Below are 13,754 nucleotides of genomic sequence, written 5' to 3'. Positions count from 1 at the left end.
GCACACCAACGTTAGCTGAAGCACGACGGGAAAAAGCGGCAGGAAAAAAGGTACATAAAGTGTCAAATTTATAGATAGTGGGGAAGGTTAAAGTAAATTTAAATTGGCAACACCCTACCTACTAAGAGATGAAACATTATTTGTCCATACCAGAGTACTGCAAGATTTTGAAAACTTTTTATTTTAAGCCTTCTGTAAGGTCAGTACACAGTAACAGAAAATACAGACATCCAGATTTCTCTCTAAATAAACAGAAGTAGGAAGACAGTATTAATCCTTGAGTGACATTGTCTCGAAATCAAACTAACTTTTCTGCTGTCAGTGGTACATGCCCCTAGTCTGAACCTGAAGTTATGGCTGGCAGGGATTACCTTCCTCCTCCCCACCACATTTTGTGCAATGTTCTTCTGGGAGGAGAGCAGCACCTCCCCAGCCAAGGAAAATACACACCTGTACCTGGGAAATGCATTAAGGCAGCGCAGCCAGTAAATTTCACCAGTGCTACAACATTACTTTAGAAATACATAAACTGTTACCTCCTTACATGCAGAATTTAAGTAGAAAGTGGGGACACAGCAGCAATTTAGACCACGGTGGAGCATCAGCATGAGTGCACTCAGGGCCTGGCTCTTTTGCTGATGCATAGTGAAACAGGTGCAGAGAAAGGTGAGGAGTCGAATGAATAAATGATAAATATTCTGGATCTGCAAGCTGCAGAAGTGGGAAATATTTCCGACAAGTAGACACAACCCAGGTTTCCTCCCTTCTCTTCTCATTCACCTTTTCTCACACTTTTCACTGTTATGTGAGGTGACAGTTGTCTTTTCTGTTGCTCCTTCTCCCTACAAGGAAATGTCCAGCCTTATGCATGCCTCATAATTGACAGAGGTTGCTTTTCATAATTAATTATGATTTATCTCTCTGTACACAGGTAAATACTTCTAACACCTCTAACAGAAACATCAAATCACTGGTTATCAGTGCTAGTTATACACCTTCTCAGTCTACCACAAACCATATACATCCTTTCTCCAGTGTGTTTTAATCAGGTCTGTAGTGAAATTTTCTTATTTTTATAGTCCCAAATGAGTCTAGCAGCATAAAGCCTGGTTTTGGGAGAAAGAAAGGTAAGTTGTGCATCCCTGGATGAATAATAGGAGTGACTGATGAAGATTTATTCCACTTGAGCTTGTAAAGGGACCAGGATGTAATTATGATGGACAGGATGAAAGGCAGAATTAGGCACATGTAACAGGCAGCCTTCCCTGCAGGCAAGCATCACTGCCAGCTCCTGTGGCAACATCTTGGATCCCCATACAAGTGAATTAAATACCAGAGCCTGAAGCTCACCCCATGGCAATAGATGCTTCTGGTCTCTGCTCTTAAACTCTTTGTATCACACTTGAGGATGTATGTAGAATGTATAAAACACAAATGGCTTCAGAAAGTAACAGTTTGTCATGCACAAATTATCTCAATTTTGATCATTGTTACATGGACGGAGAGGTTCATACTGCAAGACTATGGGAAAGAAGACGGCCAAAGGAAAAAAAAAATCTTCAGGTTAACCCTCACATCTAAAATCCTTGGTGTCCAACTGAAGTCCTTCCATGGTGGAAAAAAAGCGAGAAGTTTCTGAAATAAAAAAAAAAAAAAAGAGATTCTGCTGAAATGCAGCAACACCACAGGCTGTAAAAAGACTTAACAGCTGTAAATCCAACCCGAGAAAGAAAATCCAGACTGAGAAGAGTTCACCTTTCCGATATTTTTTAAAGTCTCTAGTACTCAGCTGTTGGTTATTTGTTTAAAAAGTTAAAAAGAATGGAGAGGAAGAAGACATCGGAAAGCAAGAGAAAAATAAACAAATGCAGGGAGAATGGAAGAGAAGAATTTAGGTGTCAAAACTAGCAGTAGTAAGGACCTAATCTCAAGGCTGAAAAATAAAGAGTAATGGATTTTCTTTTCATGTCACAAACCCTGTAAAATGAACAGCTATTCAACTAATACGACTATAGTACAGATATATCTCATAATTGTTTTGCTATAGTAGGAATTTCTTCCCCTGTTACATTCACTCAGGACCTCACAGGCCTACAAGTTACAGAGTTCATGTGAGGCACCCACTGAGTCTCTGCTCTGAGAACTCCAGAAATACTGCTGGAGGCAGCTCTTTTTTCCCCAAAGGTAATCATACTCTTACTCTCTGCTTAAGTCATTTTTGGGCCAGGTCTTTCTGGTAAGTACTGAAAAGGGCAGTTTAGGTTTTCTGGTCACAATTCTGTACACTTTTTCATGCTTCATTTTGTTTAATATTAGTGGCTAAATGTCAAAGGACAGAGAAATTTCATTTTTATTACTATATCAAACTAGCAACTAAGTTTTGGCCATGGGATGATATTTTCTGTGGCAATATTGGAAGACTGCTTTAGTCCTCTTTGTATCTTCTAGATTAATTTTTTCATGCTAGATGAAAGACCATCCTGAATGTCTCAGCTATATGTTTCTACTCCTTTGCCCACATCCGGATGATCTCATGGGCTCTAGAACAATTTGTTTCAGTGCCATGGTCCAGACGAAAAGCTTTTTGGATGTCTTCATGCATTGGCTGATGGAGCTGAACTGCTTCACTTTGACTGCAGAACCATCGCATGCAGCAAAGGGAAGCGCTGGGAATAGCACAGCCAGGGGAAGGAGGAGTGATAATGCACAGCACCAAGAGATTGTCTCATGAAAGCCACACCCTACCAGGCTGCTCGGGAAGAAGTCTTCCTGCAGGGAGTTCCTGACCACTAAGCTTCAAAAAGAAACATGCCAGCTTTTCTTTTGCAGTAATCCTGCAGGGAAATGCATAAACTGACAGCGAGTTTTGTGTTCTTGTGCTACATTTGTATTGCGCCTTGTGAGTCCCACTCTAAGGAGAACTTAGAGGCACCGAAATAATGCTGTTTTCACTGACCTCAGCATTTTCTAAACTGGGAACTCTTGCTTAATCTGTGGAACAAATACTGATGTGCTGCCAATGCTTCAATAAGGAGCTCGCACAACAGCTTGAGATCAACCCTGTGTTTTCACAGAGGATCACCACCACCGCTCACTCTCCCACTGGAATGAAAACACCCTTACACAACATGAGTACAGAGGCACAATCATCTGGCTAACGGATTAAGTTGCACTTAGCCAGTAATGCTCAGTTTACTTTCCAATCCAAAGGGACTGACGTGACCACATTAGCCATCCATTTATTTTCTATGTTTTTAAAAGCTTTCAGTCAGAATGTCTCAATTTTCAAATTTTTTTCCCCCGACATTTGATGAAATCAAACCCATTTCAACATTTACAGTTTTACAACCAATCTAGGACATCATTCTTGGCCAGTCTGCTTTAATCAGTGACCAGAAGAGAATTACTTTGTGGGGAAGAAAGACAATCTTATCTAACAAAAACAGAGATACTATCAATCAGAAAAACTCACCTGCCTTTTACAGTGCCTACACATGGACAATTAAGAGGACTGCCAGAATACCTGCATGGGTTCTGGGCAGGGGTCTGTGTTACCCTGTATCTTGTGCCTGACACTGAGCATGAGCTGTCTGAAAAACCTAAGACATGCTTTTTCTTTTCATATACTTTTCTTATTTTATTTTTTTAACATCCTACATTTTTTTAAGCTTAAAAGCAGTCCTTCACCTAAAAGTTTGGTTGCATGGTATGTGGTTCCTGGTGTCAGAGCTGACTGATGCCCAAACACGGCACCCTGCATGTCGTCTCCTTGTATCTGCAGCAGCACAGCCTCATCTGCTCCCTTGCCCCAGCTTTGGCATGAGCTGTGCTTTACAGCTTATCTAAATTTGTCAGTCCAGCAGCAGACTATCCACTTGTTTCCTGCAAGGATAGCAGGCTAAATTACAGCCTTCATGTCAGCCAACAAGTGTTGGAGCTGATCTCTGGAGCAGGGCTGGGAGGAAGGCACTTCACGCTTTCAGCAGAAGTGAGCCATTGCATCAGCCAGGTCTGAGGAGGCAGATCACAGCTCCAGAGCAGCCCAAACCATCTGACATCTGCTGTCTCACCGTCTCCCTACAACAGCCTTCAGGACTTCCCCTGATTCATTTCGGATGTTGAACTAAACCAGACCAAAAGTCCCACAAACCCTCCTGACTAACTTCCCTCCTCCTCCCAATACAAAACTCCAACTAAACCGCCCCATCCCAGCACAGATTTCCATGACAAGCCCTGCAGAGCGTGTGCAAGGTCTTTATATAAACCAAACACGGACTAAGAACCTTCTTTGGTGGCAAAGTGTTCCTTAGAACTAACATAAGGGCACACATGTAGCACCGACTGCAACATCACTAACAAACTGTGGTTTAATGACAGCAGAGGGCACGGGGCTGGGGGGCATTTCTGCTGCACTCAACAAGCAGATGAGGAAGATTGAAACAATTTTGGTAGCAGCACAGCAGACAGAGCGTAAATCTCATGGAAAATCCAGTTTGTTGGATTTGGCAACCAGAAAGAGGTATGGATAATAAGGGAGGATACTCTGGTAGCATGTGTCCTTCCTTTCTTGAAGTACACAAATGCAAAAAACCCCCAAAACTTCATGTCAATCACAGTTTTGTCTTGGGAAGATAAGAGAGCTCTCCATGTCTGTTTCTTTAGCATGTGAACCTGGACATTTTTGGGTAGTAGGTTAGGATACAAATCCAGCCAGCCAGTTTGTACCACAAGCCAAAATCTTGCCTCTAGACTGTTCATATTTGCAATTCTGCAAGTAACTTCTAAAAATGTGTAGCAGGCATAGGGCTAAGAATTTGGTTAGAATTTTTTTAATTTGCTTACCAAATACTGTAGTATTTGATTATGTAAGAGGACAATACCACTACCAGAGGTTCTTGATGTCATTGATGATCCATGCTGACAGCACCTTGTGAGATCAGTGCTGTCTGTACTATGTGGTTCACAGAGAATCCCCTCATCTTCCTATATCAGTAGCTGGTACAGGCTAATCAGCAAATGGCCTGCAATGTCATTTTGTAATCAATGATATAAAAATGCATATAATAAAATCAAATTCCATTCAAGAGGTCTCCATTCCAACCTAAATTATTCAGCTACTTCCTCTCTAACACGAACCTCATCTGTGAAAACTAAGAAACCTTCTAAAAACATCACCTTTCACTTTTACAACTGTCCCAACACAGTGGACATCCACCTCTGACTCCTCCAGCCATCAACTCATGCTCAGGTCAAGCAGAAGGCACAGGGTGACAAAGGCCTCATGAGGATGATACTCCAGCAGTCCTGTGATGTCTGGACAGGAATTATTTAAACCTCAGGATCCAGAATCTTTTTTCTGGCTCACTTTGCTCAAGGTACAAGTTATTCTATTTCTGTGTACCTCAGTTTACTTGTTTAAAAATGACAGGTTAATCCATTTTCCATTTTGGAAAGAACAACTGATGGCAAGTGATACAGAAGTTAAACTATCATTTTCCAGCTGGAACCCAAAGTCTCCTTCTTATCACAATCTACCCAGAATATATTGCATAAACAAACTGCAGAAACTTTGTCAGCTTACCAAAGGGTTCAAAAATTCACAAGACAAGCAAGAACATGTTAGCATACTTCCTAATATCCAGTAGCACACTTTATCACACCAGATTAAAACATTAATGAAAAATTAACAGCTCAATATATTGGAGTCTTATTGCAACCTCCTGCTGCTGATTCTCTATTGCAAAGCAGAGCTGTCACTTTTTCATAACTTGGTGAAATAAGGTTTTATAACTCATACAGTGCTCTTCATAATTAGACCCTTAATGAAGGCAGTATTGCTCTCCATGCTAAGGAACAAGGGAAATAGGATTGTGATGACTCAAAACAGATTGCCACAGTAACCAAACTGGGAATAAAGTGCAGCTCTTAGGAGTGCCCCACTACTTTCACTTCACCAGGCAGGTTTTAGATTTCAGAGATTAAAAAAATTCATATGCTTGAATAACCAAATACTTCCTTCTATTTTCCCCATTTTGGCTTAAAAAACCCTTAAACCCAGAACCCTAACTAAATTAAAACTCAAGTAAGTTGGGAGATACTAAATGCACCTTAAAAAAATATAACAAGCAATGTTCTTTAGATGTACTATCAAAGAATGAAACACATTCACAAGTGTGACTGATTACCTGTTCATGCAGTATTTAGGGTGGCCAGTCATGACTGATGAAAGGAAGCATCCAGACAGGCAGTGCTAGCACAGGTTATGACATTCTCTTCTATCATCCCTTGGAAGATCTCTATATCTGGAAGCGTTTCAGAAGAACCTTGATTCTCTTGGTGATTTTTATTTAGATCTTCAAGGCTAATATTATCATCTAAAAAATAAAGATATTACAAACTGCAGCCAGAGACACTGAAATTTATCTTTTATAGTCTGTCATTTCTGTTGTGTCAGGAGAGAGTATTTCTAGAACAAGCTTTTATTTCATTGGAATAGTCTTGATTTCGCCTCCTAAATGGTCTACAAAATAAGTGAAATCTTTCAAGTTTGTCTCTCAGGGGGACAGGGAGTGAAAGAGAGCACTCATGCTTGTGTGTGTGTCTATTCCCACTGTTATGTGTCCTCTCCAAAAGCATCTTTTTCTCCTAAAATATACTTCTATTTTAGACAGTAAATTCTACCAGCTTCCAGGGAACTACTATTAAGTATTTTTAAACCCATATAATGAAACCTGTGAATTTGTACTACACCAATATGGACATCATGGAAAAAGACAACCAGTAACCTTATCCCGTAACCTCCACACTGCAGGAATTTGTGCATGCAGAAGTCGAGAGCTTCACATGAACCCTGATACCTCTTACTGCTCAAGTGTGTGACCTCAGGTGCTGTTGGCAGTGGCTGAACATGAGCCACTGTGTGCTCAGGTGGCCAGGAAGGCCAATGGCATCATGGCCTGTATCAGCAATAGTGTGGCAGCAGGACCAGGGCAGGGATTGTCCCCCTGCACTGGCAAGGCCACACCTTGAGTGCTGTGTCCAGTTTTGGATCCCTCATTACAAGAGAGACATTGAGGTGTTGGAACATGTCCAGAAGATACTCAGCTTATCAGGGAAATAGTCTAAAGAAAGACTTCCTCATGTTAAACATTCTTCTGATCTGGAATGGATAAACTTGAGCTAAGTATTGCATTAATTCCATGAGGGAAACTTTAAAAGGCAAGGAATTTCAGTACTTGCATCAGCAACCATAACGTGACAATACACAGCAATGTGAACACCACTCTGTCATACCACACACACAATCAACAGTGGCACTAATTCATTTATCACATCCTAGTGCTTTTGCACTAAGAGGAGTGTTGTCACTTATTGGTGATGAAAACCCGTGTAACAAGAAGGATATTATAGTTTTTGTATCACAGAATACACTTACCAGTCAAGCTGTTTCCATTCTGCAATCCATTTTCTTTCTGTTTTTCCTAAAATAGATAACAATAGTCCAGCAAAAAGAAGAAAGTATGTGACTAGAGGTTTTGTTATTTGGGGAAACAACAAAGTCCACGCTCTATTTTATAGTTACTAGTTCGGAATTTTCCTAATTGCTACTACCAGACAAATAAAAGCGAACCTTCACAAAGCAATAGCCATGATGGGGGAAAAAAGTAATTTGCAAGTTAACACTTTCTAATTAGTCAAGGAAAATTAATTTGGTGACACACTCAGAATGATTTTTCTGCTGCAGCTCTAGCAGAGGTAGCAGAGGATGAGATATACTCAGATGATGAGAGAAAACCTTAAGAAGGAAAACATCTGGATGATGATAGGTTGTACTTAATGAACACTGGCTAGGTCAAGATGCAGGTATCAAAGAAATACTTGTTTTTTATTTTTTGAGGTATTTTTTATGCACTTCTGGCACTGATTTTTCAAAACCTGAATCCTACCATGGCCTTGAGCTGGTTCTAGAAATATTCAGAGGAGTACATAAAACATCCATCTCCTCATTGAGGACATAAAGCAAATTTACTAGCAAAGAACTGAAGAATTCCTCTTTGCACATGAAATATTGGAAAGTCTTCCGAAATCCCCTAAAATTCATACCTCCACAGAGGTCTTCCACAGTAAATAGATCATCTCTGAAACTTTCCAGTCAAGAGGAACTATATAATCATCTGGCAACAAGGATTCTGCAGAAGAAAATATTTTTTGTATTTGAGTGTTCAAATGTCTCCACAGCCAAAATATATCACTGATTTACAATTTGTGCACACATTATATACTTTTTTTAAGAAGCAGATATTTAAATGAGTGAGCAGCAAAGTCAGAATTTAGGATTTCTAGAATCTAAGGCCAGTGCAGAGGGGGAGGAGGGAGATGGAGATTTGGGTTTGGCTTCTTTACTTAGACAAAGCTTTTCATACCATACTTTCATTTCCCCCACATACTCGTGCAACACTAGAAAACAAGAAAACCAGAAAGCTTTCAGACAATAAATTAAACAAAACGCAACTTAAGTAATAGCCTTTAAATTTTAAAGTGTTTAATTATAGGAATTTGTGCAGTATCATTAAAGAAAATACTTTCTTAAATGTTTTAACTCTAACACTGTTCAAGAAGCTAAAAAGACATTCTTTGTAGGAAAACTGTCTAAAATATATTCTACACTTGAGGATCATACAAGCAAGTCAGTCACCTTAATGTTTATTTATAAATACCTAAAGGCATTTATTTACTGAAAATTTCCCCAACAAAATAATTTCAAAAAAAATTGACCACAATTGCCAGTATTGTAAAACACTACAGTTCAAATGTGTGCATGAATAAATGGTAGCCTGTCAATATATAATATGCCACAGAAAAGCACAAGACTTTTTGAAACTGTAGGGTAATGATAAACAAAAGAGAGCATGGCCAGGCTTCTGCAGACAGCAGGTGCAATTCTGATGGAAAAACCCCAACAGAGAGCAATCACAAGCTGGCAAGGCTTCAGAGAGATACTGGGGTGAGTTTGTATTAAAGGTAATTTCCAAAAGAAACTCATCTAAATGCCCGAGAATTTCACCTGTTACTGACTCACAGAAGAAACACATTCAGTTCACTAAGCTACTGACTGTTTCTGAATGCCTGGGCTTGGGGTGGTTTTTTGTTTGTTTTTTTTTTTTCCCCTGAAGATCCCTGTTTTCAAGTCATGGCCAACTCCCTCTAAGATATGAAATTTAATCACAGATATGAAGATTCACCAAGTCTGGAGAAGAAAAATGTTTTCTATGGAACAGTTGAGGACATCAGCAGTACCTCCTTGCTCTGTTTCAGCTCTGTATGTCAAGTTGTGTGGTGTGTGGTGCCAGATTAGGTAAAGCAGCCCTGCAGGTCCTTTGGGGACCCAGCCCAGTAAGGACTCCCATGGTTTGTGTCCCTCTTCTGGCAGGTGGCATTGCCATCAGCTTTTACAACAAAAACAAAGAATCCTGAGGTCAGTTTGGGCAGATAAACTGATAAAATCTGCTCCTCAGCTGTCATATGAAAACACTCACTGAACTTTAAATTCTACTGAAACCACCAGGTGTAAAGGTCTATATGCAGCAAAGCTGGTCTGTGTCTTTAATCTTATTCGTTCGTTAAATGAAAGTTACAATTTCTCCACTAAATTTGGACCCAAAAAATTGAAGGGTGCAAATGTACAGGGAGCACAGCTCTGTCAGCAGGTGCACACACAGCACCGTGTCCCAGGGTGATTTCCAATCAAATATCTGTGGCTGGTCACAGCTCTGCAGCATCAGCTCAGCCTGCAGCACATTTGGGAATCATGGTTGCCACAACAACTCCTTTGAGGACTGATGGTCCTTTACCTGCCAACTTAAAATAACTAAAGTACAAAAATATGACAGCTGGGACCCTGGAAGGCAAGTATTCAACACTGTGACACTTCTTAATCATGCATGATTAAAAAGAAGGAATTCACTATCAGGAAATGCAACTTCTAAGTTTGATATTCAATTTCAAATTAAGTTAGATTTTGGGAAATAGAAAACCAGAATGGTTTTATGTTTGAAAATATAAATGGAACATAAAGCCAGACACACAACCTTTATATAAAAGTACACATTTTGTGCCATGTTTTCATTTAGTTTCATAATCAACAGAATGAAGTCTTACTCAGTAGGATGTATTAAAATGTCATTTAGTTCTGTAAACACAGTAGTCTTACTTACTAGGTTGCATTAAAATGTCAACGACAGCTTCATGCTTTGGATTTAATTTAGTAATTTTTGTTACTAGTAGGACTGCAAATACAAGGCCAAACCAAAAGCCACTTTTCATAGAGACTGAGGATTTTAGGTTAAAAAGAAAACAAAACTATACCAAAGCAGCAGTGATTCATTTCAATAGGATTAATATTTAACTAAGACCTGCAATAAAAATTAGAATTTAATAATAGTCCTTTTGTTTGCTTTTTGGTTTGGAGGGTGTGCTTTGGCTTTTATTTGTGGCTTTTAGGGGTTGTGTGGTTTTGGGTCTTTGGGTTGTTGTTTTTTTTTTTTTTTTAATTTTACGTAGGAGTAGTAAGAAGAGTATTATACCCAGTGGAAGACCTGGAGAACCAAAGAGCTGCACAAGTTGAAAAGCAAATTCTAATGATAAGGGAAGTCCCAGAAAACTACATTTCATATTCACATCTTGATTATCTTCAAGTTGTGAGGCCTCTGCTGGCTCAGGGTCAACTGCTTCGTTCACCTTTTCACTGCAGCTTGCCAATATACTGGAAGCTTCTGGATATTCAGACACAACTTTAACAGAAGATAAAATATCTGTTTGGCCATGTGTAACCTCTAAAGAAACTTGTTCACTCTCGTCCTCTTTTTCATCAACTACGTGTTGTGGCTTAAGAGTTGCAGCTTGTTCCTCCTTTGTTCTGGAAGGTACAGAAACCCTGCAGGAATGTTCTGATATAGGAGAACATTGTACTGAATGAATGTGAAAAATATCATGAAACAGTGTGTCTGCATCGGGAGTGGGTAAGGCAGGGGTTGCTTTGGTGTCACTGTAAAGTGCAAAATATTCCTGCAATGCACTATCCTCTTCTTGTGCCTCTCCATGGTTCTTGCTCAGAAAGTTCTTTTGCCTGACTTCCAAAACACTTATTTGGGGAACATCATCTTTTATTGGGACTTCCTTCCCTCCCTCTCTATGACCACCAATCTGTCTGGGTAGGTTAAACTTTGGTGCTAAATTGACAATTCTCTTGTATCTTTTTCTCTTTGATGTAGTAGGTGTAGCATCATTTATTGGAACATTCACTTCACTTGAACACGGCATGAAGGTGGCTGTGGCTTCCACAAGGGAAGCAAAGTGCACTTCACCAGATGGAGATGCAGACAGACCATTGCTTATTACTTTGCCTACCTCCTCAGTTTGTGTTTCGTTATGCTTTTCCTTTACCAGTCCTTCATTTGACTGATAGCAGTTTAGCTCTGCTGAACTGTTTGTCTGACCCTGTTTAAGTTCCTCCATTTTTTGGGGACTTTGTTCACTTACAAATTTATCCTCAGACCAAGGAGAGAGAGAAATTTGTGCATCAAAGCCCAGCTGCAAATCCTCAGTAGATAAATGAATTGAAAAAGAAGTCCAGGCATTAGAACTAGTCTCTTCTGCTTTTAATGCACCTTTGTCCTCTGTGTTATTATCAGGTACATTATCATGAACATTTGAATTGTAACCCTGAGAGTTTTTTGGTTCTTCACTGTTTAAACTTATCAGCTTAGCTTCCACGTCAGGTTCACCTGCAATTTGACACAATCCCAGTTTGTTTTCTGTGCTTAAAAGTGATGTGTCATAACCTCCAGAGATGCCTTCTGTTTCATGGATGGCATTTTTATCGCTGCTTATTTTTAGGAAACTGCTTCTGCAAAGATTTTCTTTGTGCCTTTGGTTTGCTTCCTCATCATTGAATGCATTTGTGGTTAGGTTTTGAGCAGAAAAAGGTTTAACATCTATTAGAAGTGAACTGTCACCTTCTACAGGCAATTCATTTTTCAGTGCACTGTTGGACATCATTGAGACTTCAGGCACAGTGAGCAGAAACCTTTCTTTTGAAACCCCTGCAGCTTCTCTTAGGCTTTCATCAGCAGTGCTAGGCTTCTCTTCACAAACTGTTACTGGGTCCTCTGGAGCTTTGCTGAATGTACATAATGATTTGTTGTTTTTTTCTTCCAAATCATCCTCTTCACTTTCTGATGCATCCTGGTCACCTGGAATTGGATAATGAGCTACTTCGTGTAACACTGTTTTTGTAATTTCTGTATTATTATTTTCCATACTTTTGTTTCTTTTTTGCTTTTTCTTCTGATTTGCTTTTTTCAACAGGTGCCCAGGGATCTTCTTTAATTTTGCCTCCCTAGTAAAAACAACAAAAAATTAAATGTAAACCACCAAATTTGAGCAATAATGTATTCATGGTGATAAATTTGAAGAATAGATACTTTATGTTAATATGATGATCAAACACAAGACTATCTGTGGATTTTTAATAGATAGAATATCAGATAAAACTTTCTATTAATTAAACAAATATAGCCTTATTCTGGACAATTCTTGAACATTTAGACCCATTTAAATAAACACAGCTGCTATCTCATTAACTTATCTTTATGAAAAGTATCACAAATCTCTGCAAGACCAAACACATTTCTGGATGTCTTTCTGGCATGATGTTTGAATAACAGATACTAATGAGCTGGTGTTATTCTGAAATTTCATTAAATGTCATGCTGAGCAGAAAGGTACAAAGTGGAGGACATAGTAAGAAAATGTCATCCATTAAAATCAAATACCCAAATTCAAAACATACTAACTAAAAATCCAAATAATCGTAGAATCACAGAATCAGCTGGGTTGGAAGAGACCTCTGAGATCATCAGGTCCAACCCTTGATCCAACCCCACTTAGATTACTTGATCATGGCACTCAGTGCCACGTCCACTCTCAGTGTAAATATGTAAACAATGTAAACATACAGTGACTACAGCAAGCTGATATTTACTACTCAGTATATGACCTGTTGATTTATATGTTTTTGGAAAAAAATTATTTTATTATCAACAAAATAACACAGTTGTACAAAAAAACCCCACATTTAGTTACAATTAATTTTGTAGCTCTTTTCAGAACATCTTACTTATTTTGTCTGCATTTCTCATCAAATTGAAGAGATAGCAGCCCTAACAGTGACCTCTCTGAAATCTTGTTGGCCCATCAGCCAGCTAACCCTGAAACGAACATTGATAAGAAGAACCTAGTCCAGGAATCTAACTTCTCCAATTGCAACTCTTCACAGGGATGAACTTTTCAGAGCTAAGTGTGACTGATAAATCTTTCTGTCAAAGACCTGCTCCTTTTCTTTGTTTGGGATGGTACTTCACACAACACACAAATAAAGCAAAGCAGTGGCTAGAAAAATTATAGGGTAAAGTTGTTTATTTTTTGCAAAGTCATGTGTAAAATTACCTGTTTTAAGTAATGTATTCTGAAATTCTAAAGAGACAAATAAAACAAGCAAAAAAAAAAGGGGTGTGAATCTCCACATAAAGGGAATGCTGGTCACTTGGAGGCAACCTGGGGACTAAAGCACCTATGGAAACCTATTCTTACCATTTATTCATTCTGAAATTCTGTGAAGACAATTCCTGACTTGAAAGTGGGTTTAGACAAGGCTATTTTCTGAATCAAAAAACCCTTATCAGCGAAATAGAAAA

The 13,754-nt window shown here is 39.0% G+C and overlaps 1 protein-coding gene across 5 annotated transcripts in view; it reads right to left on the bottom strand.

Annotated features, from left to right (window-relative positions):
- Positions 1 to 165: 165 nt before the first annotated feature.
- Positions 166 to 13,754, bottom strand: part of N4BP2L2 (NEDD4 binding protein 2 like 2) — a 47,294-nt gene continuing 33,705 nt past the window's right edge. Inside the window, exons 7-11 of one of the 5 annotated variants that reach the window (XM_071552931.1) lie at positions 11,784 to 12,397; positions 8,104 to 8,189; positions 7,436 to 7,481; positions 6,186 to 6,374; positions 166 to 1,635 (exon numbers count right to left, since the gene is read on the bottom strand). In XM_071552931.1, coding sequence (XP_071409032.1) covers positions 6,214 to 6,374; positions 7,436 to 7,481; positions 8,104 to 8,189; positions 11,784 to 12,397 — 907 coding nt within the window. In that variant the 3' untranslated portion in view covers positions 166 to 1,635; positions 6,186 to 6,213. Of the gene's footprint in view, positions 1,636 to 6,185; positions 6,375 to 7,435; positions 7,482 to 8,103; positions 12,398 to 13,754 lie in introns of those variants that run through there. The other 4 variants (XM_071552941.1, XM_071552912.1, XR_011697533.1 and 1 more) reach the window with 4 other exon arrangements.

The sequence above is a fragment of the Pithys albifrons genome, chromosome 1, assembly GCF_047495875.1.
Source record: "Pithys albifrons albifrons isolate INPA30051 chromosome 1, PitAlb_v1, whole genome shotgun sequence".
In the NCBI taxonomy this organism is placed as follows: Eukaryota; Metazoa; Chordata; class Aves; order Passeriformes; family Thamnophilidae; genus Pithys; species Pithys albifrons.
Note: the sequence above shows the minus strand (reverse complement) of the source record. Positions and strands in the feature narration are given on the sequence as shown.